Source organism: Branchiostoma lanceolatum, chromosome 14 (assembly GCF_035083965.1).
Source record: "Branchiostoma lanceolatum isolate klBraLanc5 chromosome 14, klBraLanc5.hap2, whole genome shotgun sequence".
Taxonomy (NCBI): Eukaryota; Metazoa; Chordata; class Leptocardii; order Amphioxiformes; family Branchiostomatidae; genus Branchiostoma; species Branchiostoma lanceolatum.
The window spans coordinates 2,553,870-2,577,664 of record NC_089735.1 but is presented as its reverse complement, the minus strand read 5'-3'; the positions used below and the strand labels follow the sequence as shown (position 1 = coordinate 2,577,664).

At 44.2% G+C, this 23,795-nt stretch overlaps 3 protein-coding genes across 4 annotated transcripts in view; 2 read left to right on the top strand and 1 right to left on the bottom strand.

The window, feature by feature from the left end:
• Positions 1–1,198: 1,198 nt before the first annotated feature.
• Positions 1,199–12,857, bottom strand: LOC136449095 (uncharacterized). Its single transcript, XM_066448907.1, has 5 exons — positions 12,641–12,857; positions 6,852–6,943; positions 4,382–4,515; positions 4,022–4,126; positions 1,199–2,486 (listed from the first exon to the last, which is right to left on the bottom strand). The coding sequence occupies exons 2-5, from the start codon at positions 6,907–6,909 to the stop codon at positions 2,352–2,354; spliced, it is 432 nt and encodes a 143-aa protein (XP_066305004.1). The 5' UTR covers positions 6,910–6,943; positions 12,641–12,857; the 3' UTR covers positions 1,199–2,351.
• Positions 12,858–16,402: 3,545 nt separating this feature from the next.
• LOC136448404 (protein FAM47E-like) lies at positions 16,403–18,979 on the top strand. Its single transcript, XM_066447860.1, has 2 exons — positions 16,403–16,822; positions 17,843–18,979. Exons 1-2 carry the CDS (start codon positions 16,511–16,513, stop codon positions 18,857–18,859), a joined length of 1,329 nt encoding a protein of 442 aa, XP_066303957.1. The 5' UTR covers positions 16,403–16,510; the 3' UTR covers positions 18,860–18,979.
• A 3,025-nt stretch (positions 18,980–22,004) lies between these two features.
• LOC136449028 (phosphatidylinositol 3,4,5-trisphosphate 3-phosphatase and dual-specificity protein phosphatase PTEN-like) overlaps positions 22,005–23,795 on the top strand; it is a 40,737-nt gene continuing 38,946 nt past the window's right edge. For both annotated transcript variants that reach the window (XM_066448801.1, XM_066448802.1), the window contains exon 1: positions 22,005–22,374. In XM_066448801.1, coding sequence (XP_066304898.1) covers positions 22,296–22,374 — 79 coding nt within the window. In that variant the 5' untranslated portion in view covers positions 22,005–22,295. The remainder of the gene's footprint in view (positions 22,375–23,795) is intronic.

The following is a 23,795-nucleotide window of genomic DNA, read 5'->3' as shown; positions in this document are numbered from 1 at the left end:
ATGAACAGATGAAACTGGCACTGAACTATGCAGACCTTTGTAGTCTATGTTAGTAATGGACTCTGTGGCTATGGTTATGACCACACTTTTAACCCTTAAAGCCCGATCAGCCATCAGGGGTGACTTGGGGCCTTCCACCCGATCGGCCACCAGGGATGGCTCAAATGGCTTGGGTTTCGGTATTCTCCGGTGACCCTCGGCAAAGGTCGGATACAGCCTCATTAGCATGCGTCAGGGGAAGCCCAAATCTGACGGAAGATCCCAAGTGTGTTAGGGAAGTTTTTGCCGTGTTTTTTTAGCTCAAAATCACAAGTTTTCGATGTCCAAGTCCAATGAAGAACCCAGAAGGAATGTTGGCACAACTGAGGAAGGGATTGGCGATGTTTCTAGCATCAGAGGAGACAGTAATTTGATAAAAACTTCGGCATTTTGAAGGCTCTGAGCCGGCCCTATGCTAGGTAACAGTGCTACAAACCTTTGTTTTCTTTCTTTGCCATGAAAAAATCGAGTGGATGGGGGTTTATTGTAATTGAGTGAGGGTCATGATTGTCTGAAATTGTTTGTCAACTTTTTGATCCAGCCAAATTTCTGCTTCATGTTTGTTTACTTCGTCAATGGGGAGGGGGGCATGTTTTGACATGTATTTACAGGTTTGCGATTGCAAAGCCTGTTCTGGCTTCCCTCCAAATCATTTTGGGGAAATTTTCCTGGACAAACAGTAGAGGAACACTGATGAAGCCCATCATTTTACAAGTGGCCAAGGCTTTAGGTACTATCTTTGCTAGCAAGAATAAAACAGTTAACAGTTACTTACATACACTGTTTGATGTTTCTATTGCTTCAGGAAGAATAGCAAGGCAGTTTAGAATAGTTTTCTGTGACTTTCAAAGTGATTCTAGACTTTTTGGGTGATGTCATATACATTTCAAATATTTTTTGATACTTAACGAAGAACTTTTTTCTGTCTTTTTTGTGCAGTATCATTACTTACAAACCAGATACAGTCTTTTTCTTGTTATTTTCATATCCTACAGGTTCTCAGCTTTCCAGAAATGTATAGTTTTACCTATCTAGCATTAATATTAAGCACTTTACAGCCCCGAAATAATTCCTAGGTGGGGGCACCTGAAGCCCGAAAATTTTAGTTACGATTCCTGTATGCACGTGAAAATTTTATCCCGTCCTTTAAGGGTTAAGCCATGATTCTTGCATAAAGCTTGCTTAACCTTTGCCCTGCTGGCTGTTTGCATGCATTCTGCCTGTGCTGGACGTTTTAGACCCTCTTGAAAGATAGGTACTGCTTTTACTTTAGTACTCTGAAGGAGTCTGCTTGGAGACTACCAAATGAATACTTCAGCAGGAGAAGGTTAAACACAACACTTCAGATCAGCATTTCTTTTCAGTTGAGACATGATTAAATAATGTTCATTAACAGCTCTCCCCGCCATGCTTCTACACATGCCGTTACTAAGTTACTGTTTTTAAACCGGTACGCAGTAGCCATCTAATGCAAATATTATATTAGTATAAAAGCTCATCTTTACCTATTAAAGAATAAGTTTGGAAACTTGATTTTGGTCAATCATATCTCCACTATTACTTAATCAATTACATATATATCATTGGAAAGCTGCTTTATCATTCTTTACATTATACAAAGTAATTGAGAGAGCAACATCAGAAATATGGTTAACTGACTGAAAACATGTTTCCAAACATATTGAGCATTAAGGCTTATACAGGTGGTGACATCATGACATAGTTAAACTTCATTCCAATACAAAAGGAATTCAGACGAACAAAATTTTCAGACAAATGTTTCACTTTTTGAAAATTTACAAGTCCTTTTTTTAATTGGAAGAAAGTCAAACTCTAATAATATCATCACCCCATCTTTAGATGTAGTCTCTATCAGGCTCCATGGGCTGCTGAAAAATATAGTTGAAATCAGCCAAATAGACTCAAAAGTTCACTGGCCATAGAATTACAATTTAGTGGTGAAGTAGGTTGCAACAAGGAGGCTATAGGCTGCCTATAACCTTCTTAGTTGCAAATACTGGTAGTGATTTGATGTCCAGCTAGCTCCTTTGTCACGATATTCTTTTTTTTTTTTTGTATTGCATAACCGGTTTGTATTGCATACCCGCCTCATGGCGTAACACACCAGGTCTGTACTGAAGAGTACAAGCTGCATATCCGGACAGATTTGTTTGATCCGCTCACACCCGGATGGACCCCTACTCTTTTCGACAAGTGTGGTGGGTTCTTTTACGTGCTCGAGTACTTGATATCTATTTGCCTTCTACATGTACTATTTTCCCAGCAGTTCACGGAGGTTGGTAGAGACTACTTTAGATACTCTGCAGTAGCGGTTGCAATATTGCACAAAGTGAGGCCAGTGTTAGCACTAGTCTGGGCGGGGCCAGGCCAGCTGACGCCCCTAAGCCGTGGTTGCAGCCATCTTGTGGGCAACAGGAGGTGCAAATCTGCGGAGACAACATGGAAGGGAGTGAGTACGGCCGAGACGGGGGGCGACACAGGTTATCTGGCACAGTTGCTACAATCACATGTCTCCAAGAGTCTCTACCAGACCAACTACGCCGGCTATAGGGAGAATATTTGCCAGGGTTTCATTTGCAGGCTCCGGGCAAAATGTGATCTTCACCATGGACTGACTCTACTGTGACGGGGGGCGACACAGGTTATCTGGCACTTAAGACCAGTTGCTACAATCGCATGTCTCCAAGAGTCTCTACCAGACTAACCACGCCGGCTATAGGGAGAATATTTGCCAGGGTTTCATTTGCAGGCTCCGGGCAAAATGTGATCTTCACCATGGACTGACTCTACTGTGATGTGGGGCGACACAGGTTATCTGGCACTTAAGACCAGTTGCTGCTGTCACATGTCTCTAATGTCCCAGGAGCTGCAGTTAGCCTCCACCAGGCCCTCCTACGGGCTTGTGGATCGTAGAATTCGGCAAAAAAGGGAATAATTGTCGAGTAGAGTCAGTCCACGGTGAGGGTCATTATATTTACCCTCTGGTGGCCAAAGTTTCCTGGCAAATCTGGTAGAGATTAAGCAGCAGTAGACAGGTTCATTTTGTAAACAAGGCTGATAAGTCAGCTGAAAATTTAGTCCCAATTTGCCCTAGTATTGATTGGTCATATAAAGTTTAGACATGTCTTGCTGCACTTCTGAAATTGGTCAATAGATGTCGTCTGAACAAGGTCTCAGCTGAGCGACATCTTGCGGTATTGTGAACAAGTGCAGGCAACCATATAGGATCTAGGAACGAATTTCGTAATCCCCTGTCCTGGTTTGACGGGGTGTCATGACTTCCCGAATAGACAAGTTTCCGACCAATATTATTCGTTTACCAGTGGTGGAATTCGGTGTGCCAAACTGCAAAGCTATTGTAGCTCAGCAAATACGGTCGAAGCTCGTCGACTGTATGACAGAGGCATCCCAGAACTGCGTATAAAATAGCCTGGGTGCCATCCTAATTTCTACCGGGGCTCCTACACTCGCTACCCTCGCTACTGATAATTTTTTGAGGGTAGCGAGTGTAGGAGCCCCGGTAGAAATTAGGATGGCACCCAGGCTACGTATAAAAGCTGGAGGAAAATTGTTGTACATGGACGTTAACCAGTGCCGAAGTCGATATACAAGGATGCTTTAAAGGCCATGTAAACATACAGGATGCATTTAATTCACCTTTACTGACATTGGACGGCTGTGGTAAGGTCAAATCTTAGTTTCAGTGACCTTTACGACATCGTAAACTCTGCTGAAATATTTCCTTGCCTTTTAGGGTTTCGTTGATGAAGGTTAGACACCCAGGAAGTAAGATAAGCCAAGAATAGTTACTCAAGCAACTGGATAAAATTTTGAAACAGTCAAAATTTTATCTAGTTACTTGAGTAACTATTTTTGGCTTTTAGGGTTTCCATTGTTTGGAAACTTTGCTTAGATATTGAATTTCGTTTTCTTGCTGTGCATCAAGACACTAGCTACTCACCTCTTTAGTGACGCCGAGACCAGAAATCTTACACCCCCAGTAGCACGTATCTGCGCATGCGCGTTCGAAGTTCGTCACGATGCCATTCACGGTTGTGCGCTCGATCTGAAAAAAAGCCGGGCGATAGTAAAGCACTCATTCATTCATTTCCTTTCCTTTCCTTTCCTTCATTCATTCCCTCATTCATTCACTCATTCATTCACTCATTCATTCATTCACTCATTTATTCATTCATTCATTCACTCATTTATTCACTCATTCATTCACTCATTTATTCACTCGTTCATTCATTCATTCACTCATCCATTCATTCACTCATCCATTCATTCACTCATTCGTTCATTCCCCTTGCCGACGCACCGAGCAGTAGCGCGCGCTGGCCCCGCATGACGACAGAGAAGAGTTGTCCCTGGTGACCTCGTTCTCGCACACCGTGCTGTAGTAGAACCACTTGTTGAACGACTCCTTACACGTGTAGCATGTCAGGCTCTCTCCTAGAAGGGGTGAAGGGGGAAAAAACAAACGATATCAAAATTGATTACTATTTGTCCCACTCCTTTACCAGTAGCTTTTTAGCTGTAAAATCACTGAAGCAACAGATGATCTTCCTGGGTCATGTCTCCAGGGCGGTTCCTACTCAGGATCCGGACGTCATCAAACTGATCTCATCGGAACCCAACCCGTCATGGTCGCCCTAGAGGAAGATGGGAAGACCAGATCTTCAACACGCTCCAGGGGCTGGGGATCACCAGAACCGACTGGAGGGTCTATGCCGAGAGCAGACCAGAAAAACAAACGATTTCAAAATTGATTACAATTTGTCCCACTCCTTTACCTGTATCGTTGAAGAGATTCATCAGTCACGTGTAATAACAGTTACAAGAATATTCATCAATCAGTGACTTAAAAAGGTAACGAGATACGCACCTCCAAATTTTCGATGTCTACTATACATCTTGATCACGGAATGACCTAGTCCCGATCTCGCGAGAACACATTGATGAATATTCTTATAACCTTTACCAGTATCAAGGTTAATTTCCGACGCCTAACGTCTGCTTGTAGAGTACTTGTTTATGGCAGTAATGTCCTATCTTTTGTTTGAATATTAAAATGCTCTCTCCTGAAAGGGGTGCAGGTAAAAATGATTTCAAAATTGATTGCTATTTATCCCACGCCTTTGCCTAGCCTCCACCAGGCCCTCCTACGGGCGTATGGGTCGTAGAATTCGTCAGAAAAAGGGAATAATTGGCCAGTAGATCTAGAGTCAGTCCACGGTAAAGTTGAGATCAACTGCACTGCAAATGAAACTTATCTGAGCTATACCATTTCCTATCACTGACAGAGAGACATTAACATAACGATACAAGTGGTCCTCTCACTGGACCCGCGGCACGCTGGCGGCGTCGCTGCATACGTCCTAAACTGGATTTGTGTTACCCTTGACTTTATAATGGGAATATCATTCAAAACGTACAGTATGACCCAAAAGACAACAAAACACACAAAGCTTAGAAAGATTCGTTTTTTTTTTTGTCGATGAAATTCGTTGAGTGCTTTGTCAATTGGATTGACGCCGCCAGCGTGCCGCGGGTCCAGTGAGAGAGGCCCTTAATGCAGCTGTTTAACATGTTCAAGGCTAGCGCTAGCAGTAAGGCTAATTAGCTAGTGGTGCTTTAACCTGGATTCCAGACCCCCAATCTCCAAAATATCCATGGTGTGCACGTGTTCACAGATATATATATATATATGGCCTCCGTCGGTCAGTATTGACCATGGTAAAATCCTAATTCACAACAGTCCTACAGCATCGACTATGGCTAAACAGCCCTATACGAGAATGGCAGTCTCTGCCACAAAAATCACATCTGTAAAGCTGACTCAGTTCTGTTGCAAAGCTCTTTTCTGCGGATCTGCTTGTTCACAACACGACAGATATTTTAGAGATTGGGGGTCTGGCATCCAAGCTAGTGGCGCTTCCTCAGACTCAGATATTGTAAGAAGGAATCCTAACGGAACCAGAAAGAACTTCCCTCTGCTTCTAGCCTGTTGTAGGTCTGATAAGAAGACATCCTAACGCCAGCAATAGTTTATAACGCAGTCTTACATGTACATGATTCACGTTTTGTCCTCAGTCTCGTTAGGATTTGTAAGAAGAAATCTCAACGCAGGAAGAAAGGCTTACCTGGTTTTGCCTGTTTTATGTCTTACAAGGTAGGTAGGTAGTCGACGTGGCAGGGCGCGGGGTGACATACCCTTTCGTTGGCTGATACAAGGCGGGGATGCGCCAGGTCTTACAAGAAGAAGTCCTAACGGTAGCAGTAAGACACTAGCGTCTAAGGTAAGGGAGGACGTACGGTCTCATCTGCATAAAGTCTTGTCAGAAGAACTTCTAGCAGCTAACAATACTGGTACCCTTTCTTAGACCAAGGTAAGGCAAGACGGTCAGACCTTATCTAAATCTTAGATTTCATGTGTAAGAAGAAACCCCAATGCTAGCGGTACGGCGATGGCATTCCCAGTCTAAGGTAAGGTAGGACGGTCTTAACTGGTCTAGATGGTATAAGACGGAATCCTAAACTCTAGCAGTAGGACAGTGGATTCTCCTGTCTAAGATAAAAGCATGTAAAACGTTTCGAAGACTGGTTTGAAGCATGTAAGAAATCCTAATTGATACTAATACGAAGACATTAGCTTTCCTGGTCTACGGTAATGTAGGCTGGTCTTGCCTCGTTCAAATCTTATAAGAAGAAGTCCTATTATAACTCTACTGAGTAGTAAGACAGGGAATTCGCTTGTCTAAGATAAAAGTACGTAAGACGTTTCTTACCTGTTTTGAGGCATGTAAGAAATCCTAAGACTAGTAAGAAGACGGGTTCGTGTCGCATAGCTGCCTGGTCATGCTGCTCGCCGGTCTTGAGTCTGAGTAACGACAACACAAAACGTCATAAAGTATTCATGGCGCGGGAAACGACATTTAGTGGGATGATTTCCTATGGGATCAAACTATTCAATTCGCGTGAAGGAGTTAAGCACGGGCGTTATGGTACAGTATTCAGCTTTCGGAAACGTTTAGAAACGTTACGTTTATGAAGGTTAGACATCCAGGTGAACAATATATAAAGATCGTGAATTCAAACCCTACAACTGGATAAAATTCAGAGATTTGATTCCGGATGTTTCAAGTTATTCTCCAAGCAGAGGTTTTGGTCTGGGAGTAGTAGTGGCCGGTTTTTTTTACGTTGGCCTCCCGTAACGGACGGGAGGCCAACGTAAAAAAACCCGGCCACTACTACCCCCAGACCAAAACCTCTGCTTAGAGAATAGTTTCAAGTAACATCCATCACTCTTCTTGTTTTGAAGCATACGACTCGAGTATGTATTGTTGGCGACTTTATTTGCAAAGTCATCCCAGAAGGCTAATTGGAAGGGAGCAAATAAGAAAATGTACAACTTGTTTAGCCTATAGATCTACCTGCTGATGTTCGTACGTACATTATTATCGATTTACGCTCTGCAATTAGCAAAATTAGAATTAGTGCCCACCCCCTTGAAATTGAGAAAGGGCGGTACAAGAACTTACCTGCGTGCCAAAGAACTTGCAAATACTGTATGTCAAACAAGGTGGAAGACGAAATTCATTTTATGTCAAGTTGTCCATTCTACGACAACGAAAGAAATGAGCTGTTTAAAGAGGCCACCATATTTCATCCTAATTTCTCCACGTTTTCAGACGAAAAGAAAACTACTCTCCTCTTAACATCACAAAACCCACATATCACAGAAAAAGTGGGATCATTCGTCTTCCACAGTCTCGGAAAAAGAAGTCGAAATCAATAAGTTAGAACTTAGTGGCAGTAGTTAAGACTAGAGTAGACATTTGTTATACTGTTCATTATTGTCTGTCCGTCCACTCCGTGTTACATGTACATGTACTTGCAATTAGCCTACGGGCAGGAATTTGCAATAAACTTTTCATTATTGGGCGGGGATAACTTCTCTGAAATCAGTGGCTAATGACTACATGTATATCCAATTGCGGGAAGAATGATGGTCACCCTATCTGTCAGTGGCGTTACAGACATATCACTATTTTATACTCCCTGTTGCCTCCCCTCTCGAGTGAATATGTTCTCCTGCGACCGGCGAATGTCTCTGATAAGATATCCTAGCCTCTACCAGGCTAAAGATATCCCCCCTCTTTAGGACAATTTTTGCAATGTCCAGAGTCCACTGAGCTGTCTGTAAGAGACTAATAGTATTATCCGAGCAAAACAGAGACACGTCCCTTGCCTTTTTCCGTGTCCCGGGTATACCAGTCAGATCCAAAACATCCACAGTCAATTTGTACATTTGATCCTTTGTTGTCCAGACTCATTGTACGAAATTATAATGGGAACCAACACTGAGTTACTCTATATCACGAAGGGCCTTACTATTTTAATTGTATAGATGACATCAACGCGCGCACTAATTTTCGTCCGTTTCCCCAAAAACATTTGTGACCATACTATAATTCATACAAGGAAGCTACAATATGAGCAAATGTATGCCGTAGGTTTTAAACGATTACAGCAAAACACGTACTGAGCGAAGTATTCCAAAGTGATGTGAATGAACAAAAGTAATTGTTTGGTATACTATGCTCAGTCATTTGTCCAACCTTCCTTAGATTTCATGATGAAGGCTACTCTTTACCAGACTAAATAGGTCGCTGGAAAAATAGTAGAAATTGGCCAAATAGACAGATAACATGCCAGGGGAGTTAGCCGTTCTAGGTCGCATACTGTTATTCTCCAAGCAGAGGTTTCGAGGGGGGGGGGGGGAATAGTAGTGGCCGGGATTTTTACACTGCCCTCTCTGCAAATATCACTGCTATTACCCCCGATCGAAACCTCTGTTTGGAGAATAGCATACTGTACCCTTGGGCAGTTAAACCCTCTGGTTTCTGCATCTACAGTCGTGGAAACGTCCTGCATCTGCATTCAGGCTTTCCTCTGCCATGTTATCTGTCTATTCGACCAATTTCTACTATACGACTACATGAAGCCCATTTATATTTTTGCCCCACTTTTTGAAATCTCACGCTCGCATCAGTTTTGGGGTGCCTATATGATGTCATCCATGTAATCGAATCAGCACGGCCTCGTGTGTAATCACTGAGACAACTATGCCGTTGCCATGACGACGTTTGCATGCCCCATTACGGCCTGCCATCGGTGTGTGAGTTGCGCCTTTGGAGACCTGCATTCAACCGTCCTTTGTGTGGGCGATTTTCATTATTGATTATGGCTTAATGTGCTTCTTTCAAGTAAACTCTTCCCGGCGGCCTGCATTGTGCCCGCGGTCCCGAGCGATAAGCTTTGTGTGCCCTGCACATCAGTCACTTGGGAACGGCGGATGACTCGACGTTTGCTGTATATAAAAACGGCGTTTTCCGCTGGGAATTTATGACGGCTTCAAGTTGAAAATCCACCGGCTTGTATCAAACTGTATGTGATCGTTTTCTACGGACCGGACTGTGGTAAAAAAAAACCGCGTTTGCGGAGTTTTTCATGCCCGTTATCTGTAGCATTCAGCGCGAGAACTATGCACGTCGGTCGCACCTGCGACTTTCTCGCGCCACCTTATTGCCGCCCAGAAGACAAATGCTGATATATTTGATAATGATTTCTGGCCTTTAATGAGCGTATTTGTGCCAACGTTCCAGGTGGGACCTGTCGTCGGGCGTACAAGTCCGATCTGTACCCTTTATTACAGGAATGCAGACCCTAGGGGGTGCACGACATTCAATCAAAAATCTTAGGTATCCCGGGACGGTCCAATGTAATTGTCACGCTACCCTAAACGATATGCTATCAACACTAATGACTTTAAATCGGTTGCAGTGTCAAGGGCACAACCGTGGCTCTAGCCTACTTTCCAACTTATAATTAGATGTAGAGTAAAATTTGACATATGATTTAAAGAAGCACTTTTAAAGAGCATCTCTCTCTCTCCCTCTCTCTCCCTCTCTCTCTCTCTCCCCCTCTCTCTCCCTCTCCCTCTCTCTCCCCCCCCCTCTCTCTCTCTCTCCCTCTCTCTCTCTCTCTATGTATGTATATATGTATATAGATAGATACATACATACATACATACATATATACATATATACATACACATATATATAGTAAGCTTGCTAAATGATTAAGGAAACGTTGATGAAGGTTAGACATCCAGGTAGTTACTCAAGCAACTGGATACAATTTTCGAAAATTTTAATTTTAAGCCTTTCAAAATTTTATCAAGTTACTTGAGTAATTATTTTTTACGAATTAAGGAAACGTTTTATTTCGAAACGAATCACGCCAAACCATGATGTCGATTAGTAATCATTTTCCGAAAGCGACCTGACCATTACTTGTTCGCACTCCCGAGATTAATGTTGTGGTTTTTATAGATAAGGAAACTGTAAATTTGCTGACGTGTTGAAACAACACAAAATCTGAAAGGTGAGTTTACACAGGAGAGAACATTTCTCTTCAGGTAGACATAACCTGGCGGCCACATCAAAGCCAGGTGTGGGCAAGGTGAAGGTTTTGTCTGGTGTATTAAAATATTTTACTTTATCAAAGATGAAACGTTAAAAAAGGAGTTATTGTTTCACACGTTGCTGTGCAGCGATATCAGATCTGTGACCTGCGCTGGAAAATTTAGTATCGCTAACAAATCTTTATATCAAAATATCTCCATTGATATTACGTTATGACACTGATCAAGATATCATAATATATCAGAAAACGTACTCATTTAAGCAAGGAGGTTTTATATAAGCGACATGAAAACTTGACTCTTTGTAATAAATCAAAACGCGGCGCTTGCAAGATGGTGCCCTTAAAATTAGCAAATGATTTTATAAACTAAAGGCGGTTAGTGTTGTAGCAAGTACGTGTATTTGCTCTCTTTCAGGGCTTCCATCTTGTCTCGTTTCTTCCTACCTACCTTTCTTTCTTTCTTTCTTTCTGTCTTCCTTTTCAAAATCAGTTTGTGAGTTATCTACAATATGAACCACTTGAAATAAGCATGTTAAACAAAGTCAAATATTTGTCAGATATTTGTTTTCCATATAGTTACGGGAGTATGACGTCAGCATGCAAGTCAGCGTGCCCGCTCGGAACGCAACACGTCTAGAAGGCAAGAATGGTAGCTGGCTAGCCTCTACCAGGCCCCGCGAATGGCCGGAAAAATATAGTAGAAATTGGCCAAATAGAGTGAATAGTACGCCAAGGGAGCCGGCTACGGAGAGAGGGTCCGATATGTCCATCCACGGGGAGGTCGCAAACTGTATCTTCTATAGCAGACTAACTTCTTTGGCATGTTATCCGTCTATTTGGCCAATTTCTGCAATTTTTCTAGCGACCTGTGGAGCCTGGTAGAGGCTAGTACCTGGCTACCTGTCACGAGGGAGTTTGGGCTGCTCTACCGCGTTTATCGGGGGAAACACAATGGAATAGTTCACTGAATGTTGTTGAAGCCTTCTACTCAAAGACTACCCTGGTATCAGCCCGGCATCGTAAGCTTCTCGAGATCTCCTCGGTACTTGGAGTGTTGCCCGCCCGCCCAGCTCAATAAGCGCACACGGTTTTTTTACGGGGTAGTATTCGTTTATTTCGTTCACGATGAGAACGCAGCTATGGTCTGAAACATCGTCTGTCACTCTGTAGAAAGCAGCCAATGCTTAATAGCGGCATTGAGACCCGGTAAAATCCCTACACCGGGGGCACAGGGGCACCAGGCCAGCGATTAACTCCCGTCATTAGCTATAGCTTCATGTAGACGTCTCCAGACGCTATTCCCTACGTTCAAACATTTCGTCAGTCGTATTTCTAGCAAAACTTAACAACTGGTCACTACAAGAAAGACACTTTTCTCAGACAATGAAAGAGCTGAGGCGGTGCAACAGCTTTTTGTAATTACTTGAAAGCAATCAAGACAGCATAACTTCAAAGTTCGCTCCAAGCGCACTGGGTATGTTTTTACGTAATTAGTTCCATTTTGGGACGGGAGAAATCGAATGGGGTCACAGGAATTAGTTGGAAACACCGGTCCTTACAGAACAAAGTCGCACCAGTGTGCTCAGAATGAATGGGCCTTTACCGCGCGTCCGGCAAAGCAAACTTAGACCCACATTTGTCTCTTTCATCCCCCATCTTTAACGCGTTTGTCAGAGATAAGGCCTCTTCTGATGTGTGCACAACTTAGAACGGAATTTTCCCCTCGTCCTACTTTTCTTTTCTTACCTTACATAATCCTTACGCTCGTTTTGGTGAAGTTCGACTCAATACTTTAAAAAAAGACACACACTACATGTAATCTATACACCAGATCATATCCCTCGATCGAGCCTGGGTGCCTAGTGATGTTGTCTGCATGTGGCGAACTTTGCTCTGGTATCCAGGCGTTCACAACAAAAGAAAAGGCGCTTTCTAGCAGTACAAGCGACCTGGAAAACGTTTTTCTATACGAAACTGTGAGAGGGAAGAAATGCCACCGGAGCGACCACACAAAAAAATCAGCGCTGATGATAATATAGAAACAACATCGAAACAAATCGTGACGATTTCTGTCGACAATTCTTACCTCACTACGCTGAAATGTTGTTCTTCGCTGTTGTTTTGGGAGTGTACCTGTGTGCCTGGACAGGGCTTCTTGAAGTGGGAGTAACACAAACGAATGGAGATGTTTAGTTAGTAAAACCACCACCACACAACCTGGCCACCTGGTACGGATCTCATCGTCCAACTTACGGAGCCGCAGGCAGTGACAGGTGACTGCAGGTAATGTTGCGTCAACGTTTAGTCACGTGGTTCAGTATGCGGGTGTAGTTATCTTGCAGTTTGTATATAAATCGCTAGATGACGCGACCACACGGTTCATAAAGGTAAGGTAAAGCAGTCATCCTCAATTGAGGTGAAGCATGATGCTTTTTCAAGTAGCTAGTGGTAGTGCAATGCGGCTTCGCCACGGCTCGCGTTCATAAACCCACACCAAAGAAAAGTAAGTAAAGCAGTCATCTTTAATTGAGGTGAAGCGTGATGCTTTTTCAAGTACTAGTGGTAATATAATGCAATACGGCTATGGCCACGCTATACATGTATAACTAAACGCTTTCTACTACTATTTGACTCACATACGACTTTCCCTGTCTCAGTGCTGATCAAGAACAGGACGAATTTGTGTGAGTAAAACATCTGAGAAAGATAACTTAACGGTAATACCGTGAAGTAGATTAAGAGCATTCACCAGTTACTTTCGGTGACGGTGATTTGGAAACAATTACTTTCGCAAGGCGTCAAATGGCCGAGTGGCTAAAAAAAAAGGTAAAGCAGTCATCCTCAATTGAGGTGAAGCATGTCATGATGCTTTTTCAAGTACATGTACCTAGTGGTAGTGCAATGCGGCTTCGCTTCGGCTCGCGTTTTTGGCCAAGCACACCGGGTCACCCCAACTCTTCTCAATAAGTGTGTTGGGTTCTTTTACGTGCAGAGGTTTGACGCTCGAGGCTTACGCCCAAAGCTCCCTCATACACGGGGCCGCCGGCTTTACGTCACCATCCGAAATGACGAATGCAATCCCTTACAACATGTCCGAGCTCGAGTCGACCACTGAGGTTCGAACGCGGGCCCTTCGGATCCACGGAATTTGATCCAGATGGCAATGCAGCGGGGTTGCGTTACCCCTTGCGCCACGGGGACATGCATCAAGTCCCACTAGCTCATTTGGTAAGCACGTAGAGTGTGTAGGCTTGGTGGGGACTAGAAGAGTCCCGGGTTCGAACCCGACTACGTCAACTGGCTAGGCTAGCGAACACGAAATCGAGAGGTCACGGGTTCGATCCTTTGCATTCCTGGCTAGAAGTCGGGTCCTTGGGCATGAGAGGCACAACACAACTTTCCTCACCCCGCACCCAGGTGTAAAAATGGATTCCTGACTTCGGTTGGGGAGTTAAAAGGCGGTGAAAGGAGAGGGATGGGCTCTGCCTTCCATTGCCGTGTCCTAGACACCGTGACTTAATTAACAATCCACCGCCCCTACAGCCTCGAAGGCCACGAGTAGTCTCCAAGCAGACCCGACGGTTGCAAAAGCCGTATCCAACTGGCAGAAGGTTTTTATTGCAACCCGACGGTGCCTGACAACTTCTCTGGCTGACTGGAGCTTCTCTGGCTAGCTTGTACGATTTTGGCACCGTGGAGATCTGCTTGTAGATTAGCCACGGGACCTTTTATACGTCGTTTTTTCGTAAGAACTACTGTGACAAGATTTTACCGTAGAAGCTCTTCAAAATTAAGACTGGGCAACTCACACACGTTTTGTTTTGGAACTGCCAGGCAGTCAAAGTCAAACTCACTCCTCCACATTTAGAACATCACGATCAGTGGATCCATTTTTTCGGGATCTATGCAGAAGTTGACAGTGCAAGCGCTAGCCCGAAATTCAAAGTGTAGCATCATAAATGATACTATACGACAGTAATTATACTGATCACAATCCACTTACTAAAATAGCTATACGCAAGATAAGAGTTACTTGATCGTGAGCGTATATTACTACCAGGAATATCCTGGATATCTAACCTTCATCAACGAAAACATAGGTATAGTTTAGACCAACATACAAACTTACAAGTGGTCGCCCGATATGAACATAGTCTCTCGCTAATTTCTCTGGCCCTCTGGAACTGACGTTAGTAGGAGAATGGTTGGTCGTGCTCGAACGATACCGTATGCACTAGTACTTATGTCTAGTGCCTGAACTTGCCTGCCCGTATTTACAAAAGAAAACATGGGAAAGAGGCAGGTGGGCTTAGTGAAGTCACGACGTCTGGTGATGAGGTTAAGTGTTGAGTTCAAATTAGTCTCCAGCCTACGTTGATGAAGTTTATAGGACCAAGGACATGTTATAGGATGTCCCTGACAGGATCCTAGGATACTAGAAGTGTGTTATACCAAGGACATTATATAGTCCTTGGTTATACCAAGGAGATTCTAAAACCTCATTGATTACATAAACTAAATTAAACAACTGGATAGGATTGTCGACAGAGTCAGAATAGATCAACACTAGCTCCACTTATCCTCAGAGAGTTGTTCGCAGTTCACTGCACGAAAGACAGTTGTTTGAGAGACCGTACCCAGTTGTTTGGTTTCCGCTAGCCTCCATAGCAGGCTCTCTGGGCCCTTTTTGGGGGCTTATAATACACTTTTTGCTGATGAGTTCTTTTCGTACTGGGTCGTCTGTGCAACCAGCCCGTAACCATTTGGCCTCATGGTTACGGGCTGGCTTCACAAACGACCCAGTACGAAAAGAATGTATTGTAATCAAACGTTATTGCAAATTCATGCCCAAAGGCTAATTGCAGACAGGTACATAGAGACACATGGAAATCGAAATAGTTATCTAGTCTACTGTGAAAGTTCTATGTTAACTATGGTTGACTATGGTTGGGGTTGACTTCTTTTTTGAAGGCAGCGGAAAATGAAGTAACCTACGTTTTGAATCATTGCTTGATTATAAGCCCCCCCCCCCCCCCCCCCCCCCCCAGGAAGCCTGCTACGGAAGCTAGGTTTCCGCCCATGTGTCGTGATGGCATGTGCAGAGAGCGTGGCCGTGTTTACAAACGTGCAGCAGGTGAGAATCAGGTGTTCGGACAAGTGGAGTGAACCAGACAAATATTTTCATATCAGAAGTCACACTATTTCCTTGTTGTTGTCGTTGTCTATGGCAACGTGGGGACTTCCAATCATTAACTTTACTTCTGTAAAGACCAAGGAATTCTTATTATCTCCGTGAAAAATGGAGATATAGTTTTTTGTTGCTTGTTTTTTTTTGTCACACGTTATCAAAATTTCATTTCATTTCATTTTCATCTTATTTATTTTACCAGGGAAATCACAGCTCAGGCCTGCGGCCTGTTTTTCAGGTGTCCCTGGACACGTACACATACACTGGCACTTCAGTTTCAATTTCCTTTGTTTCAATTGCCATTTACGGATGTTTTTTGTTTGCAGCGCATAACCTGTTAAAAGTTAAATATATATATAATAATAAAACGGCTTCAGGCGCAACACAGGAGTTTAGTAAAGGCTGTGAGGTTGGATCCGTCGTCGGACCCTTACTCTTTTCGATAAATGCGGTGGGATCTTTAAGTTTAACGTGCTAGAGAGGTGTCTTTCCTCAAACACAGGGACTCCAACTTTAGTTCCTATCCTAGAGGACGTCCCAATAAACCGATTCTAGTAGCGACAAATATCTGGACGCCTTTGCAAACTTTGCCGATCTCGAACCCAGGGTATTGTCCGACAGTACCCTGGTGACGAGCTGTGCGTCACCCTGGCGTTGCCAACAACAACAACACCATAACCCGCCGCCATCTTGGACGGACAGGCAGTGTGCAAGGTTCGGGAAGTTTTCCTCAGTTTCTTTTCGTTTCATCGTAAGTGTGGATCCAAGATGGCCCAGAATAAGTACGACTTGTCCCTGGTTCGCACGGTGACGGGGGAAAAGATCCGGGAACAGCCGTGGTGGAAGGAGAGGCTACACACCAAGTACGCCAAGCGAGGGGACAAAGTCAGGATGCTGCACGGGAAGGCTTGGACCTTTCTCCGCCCGGGCATGGACGACTTTCGGGACGGCAAGCCGCCCTCACAGGACGAGGGGATCGTCAAGGGGGACAAGGGACCCGGGCCGGTCATCAGCGGGACTGGGGGCGAGTCTCCCGGAAGGAGGGAGCACAGGGGCCCGGTGTTCACGAAGGAAGAAATGGTAGGTTGTTGTACTGTTCACATGCCCCCCTCCCCATGCATGTAACAATACTTGGTAAAACAAGGATAACAACAACAACATACCAATGGAGTTTTTATACGTGACTTTTCTTGGACTCATGCACTTTTTATGCTTCATTTTAGTCCCTAGTTTTGTTTTGTTTTGTTATTATCATGGTCATCAGAAGAAGAAGATCAGTACATTGTATTTCCAAATACTAGCCATACAGACATGCGCCCCGATTCACACTTCGTAGAGGAGGTGTTGTAATTGCATGGGTAAAAATGGGTACTTTTCCATTGTGTTCTGTTGCAAAGTAAACGCATGGGGTTTCACCCAAAACTTGCATAATCAGCCCAGGAGAGAACAATGAGGTACCCCTTGTTACCCTTTCTTACCCACCCATTTTGGGTTTGTAACCCCAAAACGGCTGATTCACCCCAAATCTAGTTGGTAGTATAAGGTTATTACAAATTTTTGGGCCAATCATCGCAAATTAAAAGTAACAAGGGAACAATAGCTAGAAAGAGTTTGAACTTTCAAGCTAAGGGATCAATAGCAACAAGGAAAGTGTTATGAAAAAGCAGTAAAGGTATTAAAGCTATCTCAAAATGGAAATATAGTCAGACATCCATCACACTTCTTCAGTGTCACTAGAATGAAGTGGAAGAACAAATCAATACTGGCACATTTAGCCAATACTAGGCTCCATAGGTCGATGCAAAAATATTAGAAATTAGTCCAATAGATATAACATGCCAGGGGAGTTAGCTGGCCAAAAATACAGTTTCTGTGGGTTGCAAACTGCACTCCCTGACTAGCTAACTCCTCTGGCATGTTACCTGTCTATTTGGCTATTTTCCCAGCGACCTGTGGAGCCTGTTAGAGGCTAGGACATAACATGTAACTGGATGTTTAAGAAAAATAAAGAATGATATCAATATCATATTGTTATGTTTTTCTCTACGTTGTGTGCAAAATTTGATTGTTAACTCCTCTATCATTCTCCGTTCCCTCAAGGTGTACTCCAAGTCGTTGCCCCGGCAACAGAACAGGCGGAGCCACATCGATGAGCTGGAGTATGGTCTCCTGCAGCATCCGCTGGCCCTGTACCCGCACCTGGAGGACTGCATGCCCCCAGATCTGTTTGAAGAAGTCGTGGACGTCTTAGACCCGGAGATGAACCTGGGGAGCGAATTCGATGATGAGATACTCGAGGAGGAGGAAGAGGATGTGGAGGATAACAGCCAATCACAGGACAGGATTAAGGAGGAAGAGGAGGAGGTACAGACGGTGACAGAGGTGACTGAAGCTACAGAAGATTTAGACTCCAAAGCTAGGAACCCGTACAAGTGGCTTTTCTTGAAGGAAGAAACACCCCCCGAAGAGACAAAAGCGGGGAAGAAGCGTTCCATGTCACCCTCGCAAGACGAGCGCCTCAAGGCGGTGACCAAAGACTTCTGCGACTGGTGTGCAAGCTTGGGTGGGGAGAGCAACAACGTGGAAGAATCCACCATCACCAGTCTCTTCGCCAGCGGCTACGAGACCAAGCCTGCCCTGTCCGTCCCCATCCACGTGGTAGAGCTCACCAACGTGCCGCCGGAGCTGCGCATGTCCACGAACGTTTCTCCCGAGCCAGTTGTGGCTAAGAGCATCCCCGCGACGGACATGCAGGTAACTAGACACCAGGCGCCGGACGACACCTACAAGCCCAGCTGGGTCAAGGTCAAGTACGGCGCCTGGTACCTGGAGCCCACCACGTGGAAGAAACGACTGGCCACGGAGCCGCTACAAGATCCGAACGAACTCAGCGACAAAGACACAACAGAGGCCAAGAAGAAAAGTAGAGACTTGGACGCGCAGTTGTCCCAAATGCACGGGGCATCGGCCTTTAATGAATTCATTGAGAAGAAAATTGTTCGTAAGCCCGAGTTCTTGCAGCGCGTGGCTGAATATCAACAGAGAGCGCTGCAGTCGAGCGACAACAGTAGATCCATGTCCAGTATGACGGTAGGGGGGCCCTCGCGAAGGAAATGAACTGTACATGGCAGTACTATTGAGAACTGTTTATGCTGCTTTGTGTGAATAAATAGTACACGTACTCAATGTCACTTGTGGAATGTTTGTCAGGTTGTTCAAGAGATTTGGAAGGGATAAGCAGTTGTTGAGAACCTATGCATTTTTTGCCCAAGATATTCCTCAAAATATGAACATCCAAACCAATACATAAAACCAGCACTGTTTTACATTAGATTTCACAAAAGGATTGGAAACAAGTCACAGTTATACAAACATTATAGATGACAGTATGTACACTATGCATGAATGATTTGGGGGCAAGATTTGTTTGGCTTTTCAGCATTTCATTTGATGCCTCCAAGTTGTAATGGTACTGCCAATAATCAAAACTAAAGGAAATCCTTAGTGGAGCCTTGTGAATTGATGTCATGATGACATCTGTTTGTGAACACAATTATAAGAACTCTGCATCACTTGGATACCAGTCTGAGTACAGCTCAGGTTTTGAGATTAAGACTTTGTACAATAAAAACCTTAATGTACCAGGGATATAGGTTTGTTGTGTTTTTTTCCCAGCCTTTTGTTCTATGGTGCTGTTGGAAAAAGTTTTGAACTAAAGGTAAATCTTTGTCACCTCAAGTAAAGAGTTGCTGAAATATCACCATTTCAATGAGATGAGACAACAAGAAGGCCAACACAACACAAACCTGTGTGGAGTTAACCAGTATAAATAAGACAAAACACACAGGACTGGTGCATACCTAGCCTGGGTTCCAGACTGATCTCCAAGCAGATCTACACGGTGCACCAAAAATCGTATATGCTAGCCAGAGCTGCTTGGAGATTAGTTCCAGACCACCGCGCTACAGTCGCTAATCCTCCGGCAGGGGAAGCAACTTGCCCCGCCACCACAGTCTTTCCGTCCGTCTCTCCCATAGCTTAGCACACGGCCCCTTATTATCTCTCACCCTGGGATATCAGAGATCGGCTGCCAAGAGAGTCTGGGTGCAAACTCTATATCACATATGATGTGCTTCCAAAAAGGGGTTATCGTCTAGCGCAAAAGGTCTGGTATCCAGGCTAGTGCATACACAACAATCATGTTTATCAACAAATACTAGTAGTTAATAACAAGTATGTTTAATAAAAGATTACTATTAACCAGAGATGATTCAGTCAGAAGGAACTGGAACAAACTAAATGATTTTGAGAAATTTCATCATCATCTGGTCTCAAGGGTGTACGTAGCCTCTACCAGGCTCCATGGGCTGCTGGAAAAATAGTAGAAATTGGCAAAATAGATGGCTAACATTTATCAAGTTAGTCCGCTGAAGGAGTTACAGATGCGACCTTTGGCAGACTAACTCCTGTGGCATGTTATCTGCCTATTCGACTATTTTTTTCAGCCGTCTGTGGAGCCTGGCAGAGGCTATTGTGTACGGCCATAGTCAATATGCGTGCAATGCATAGCCTGGAATCCAGACCTATTATAGCTCCCGAGTCTCTCTCCGCAAATAGACTTGGGAGCTATAATAGGTATGCTATGCAATGCATGTATGTCCTTGGTAAAAGGCTGTTGTGGGCTACACTCCAAGCAGACCAACCTCTGCTTGGAGAGTAGTTGTGCGCTGCAATTCAAAGATCTGTTGATAGATGTCGCTTTGGAATTGCAGTGCGTCAGGCGCGATTGTACACTCGGTAGTCTCCAACCAGACCCAATAGATTGCAAAGACCGTATCCAACTGGAAGAAGGAGCTTATAGTGCAATCTTGGGTGGCTATGAGACTTGGGTTGGCTATGAAAACTCCTTCTGCCTGTTGGATACGGTCTTTGCCAACCCGTAGGTCTGCTTGGAGACTACACTCGGCACAAAAAGTTTGGAAACCTAACTTTGGTCGATCATGTCTCTGTTGTTTCTGGATCAATTTCAATGATCTCCTCGCCGCCCACACTTTCATTTACCCATCGAACAGTCGAAATAAATCTCTCATCTGTAGCTGTGAACATAATATTCCTATCGGCTTCATCTGAGGAGTGTGCCCCCGCCTGGGGTCGTCTGGCACCTGTCGCGAAGCACACCTGGGGAATTCTCCTGTCCAGACACCTTCCGTCGACGCACCTGCGCTGGCAGGTGTCAGGTAACTAATAAAATAATCTCCAAGCAGATGTAAGATTTCGGTTGGCTTTGAGTGTGGGCTCGAATAAAGTTCTAAAACTAGGCGTGAGTGTGTAAGGTTGGCTTGAGGTTGTCCTTACTATTTACCTATTTCCGTTGGCTTTTGTTCGTCTTTTCGCGGGTTGTTGTTTTCGATTCTACTTTTGTTCAATCTCAATGATTATCAGATAAGCACAGAGTCTCTATTAAAGTACATAGACTTTCAGTGGGTGCGCATCTTTGATAGCTACGCTCTGTTAGTAGCGAATTTGGAATCGAGATTCAAAACACCTTTCTAATTAGAGTATATATGATCAGCCGTCTTTTGAAGCCTTGTTCTGCGGCGAGAAAAATGGAAAAAAATGAAAAAAGGAATAAGAAACTGATCACAATCTAAAAAAAGGAAAGCACTAGACCCGCCAAGCCGGTATTGTGGGAAAGTAAAAAAATCTACATGTATCTTTTTTAATGACTCCTGGGATTTATTTAAGATTGTATTCCAGATAATATATCGCTTTTACAATGAGAGTTATCCGACTGCATCCTAAGATATGTATGAAGATACGCTTTTCAGGAAAGTAATCTCTATGGCAAGAGTATATCGCAATATCAAACGTCAATAAACGACACGATACTGACGGTTGTTTTCCTAACGAGTAAGTCCTTCGCGGATTCCGCGGTTTCAATTTTTTACGAAGTTTGAAGGAACAATAAAAGTTTGAATTTGTCGACTCTGACAGATGCGCGACCGCCCGGCGCCTGGAAACCTTCCCGACAGGCACCGCGAGTTTAAAGTCACATGGGCGGTTTTCATCCTAAATCCATCCGTCTGAAAATAGAACCCCAAGAGGGCGCCCAAAGTGCACGATTCAACCCTTCAGGACAAAATTGCATCAGTGCAGTATATAAAATATAAATAAATCATTCGTTATTTACATCGTTTCGGTACCCGGAAGGTCGATGTGAATTTAGAGAATTTTTAAAAGATTTTGGCGGAGGGATATATTAATTTAAGTCCATGAGGAAGCAGACGCCATGATGGCTGCCAGATCGTGAGGAAGTCCCGTCTCTGCGCGCGAAGTGGCCACGATCGCCAGCCCCGACACGATCGGACGGCTCTACGACAGATTCCCGACGGTTTGACTCGGCAGCTGCGCCAGAAACAACTCTGGGAGGGCGGAGACAGCCGGTAGTCGCTCCTGGAGGCGCCGAAGTTGCGGAGTAGAGTTCCGACCCTTGCGAAAGAGCTCGGTGGGGGAAACGAGGTCGCCAGGGCAGGCCGAGGGCACAGCCGGTACCATGGCCAACACTCTCAAATCACTCGTCTCCAAGAAGAAGAGGAGATTTCAAGAAGACGGGTTCGACTTGGACTTGACTTGTATCCTTTGCTGTCAATGTTGTTTTCTAGCGCAAATCGCTGTTTCCGTGTGCGACTCGATGCCACTCAGATCAGGTAGGCGAAACCCCGTTTTTTTTTCCATTCGGAAGCGAAAATCTAGTTCTTCTTGCCAACGTTCCTCCTGCCTTACAGCACAGCAGCGCTCAAATCACAACAGTAACCCCCCCTGCATGTGTCCTCTGTGGTTCTGGGAATGAGCTATGACAACTGTCATGTTGTGGTTTGAGACAGGGAGGGGTCACTGACTTACGCACGTGAGAAATAAGGGAACGGTTCGACTTCCTCCCCTGACTTTCCCCTCCCCTAACGCCGCCAATCTGCCACCCCCTAACCCCCACCCCACCCCGACTAACCACAACAATCCTCGGCAGAAAGGAAAATGTCGTTTGGAACTGGAAAAGTAGCTTGAGGTCGTGTTTTCCGACCCATTAATCCACTGCGCCTACATAGGAGTGAGTAGAAGTGAGTGGAGAGCTAATTTGTGGTTTAGAAGGGGGCTGTGGTAGATTGGGTGATGCCAGGAGTGGCAACCGGTGGTTTCAAGTACGAGCACAACTGTCAGATCCTGAACATAAGGTCAGATCTGCGTTCGCAGGTACATTACCGTTGTTTCATCCAAGCACTGGTCTTGAAAATCAGGTGCAACCGTGCAAGACACTTTCCTTTAACGAGCTAAAAAAAAAGAACAAGAAGTAGTCATGCCTTCAACTTTACCAGAGTTATTAATCAACCTAAGATTGATGTGTTCAAAAATTGGTATTTTACCATTTCATATTGTCGAGTGGATCTCATTGCCATCAAGTACTGTAGAGGCATCCTCATGAGAAAGTTTTAAAGAGAACGCTTGCAGTTATAATTTGTATGTGCATGTTGATGTGTAAAGGTTAGGTGTGACAGGTCGTACAGTGTAATATAACGTGGGTCTCTTCATTTTCCACTGCCTTCAAAAAAGAAGTCAAACCCAACCATAGTCAACCTTAGTTAACTTAGAACTTTGACAGTAGCTTAGATACCTATTTTTGATTCCCATGTATTCCCATGTACTTGTTTGTCTGCAATTAGCCTTCGGGCATGAACTTGCAATAAAGTTATTATTATAACCAGCTGCTGTCGCGCTGCGTGTCTGCGAAGCTGGTGTGAGAATTTATCAGGTATACAGATACAGATAGTCGGATGCTTTGAAGGAAATCGTTGAAAAAGTGTGCGGATTAATAAGCGCTGATGATGGTGACACGTTTCTGATCCTGCACCAGTTAAGAAATGCTGTACTGTGATGGAGAACCATTAATTACAATTTGCCAGTGGTGAACATAAAGTATGCCTCGTTACCCCCGAGATGGATGGTACAAGATACCTGTCATTACGGCCCAATTATTGCATGCTTGGCACACATAAAAACT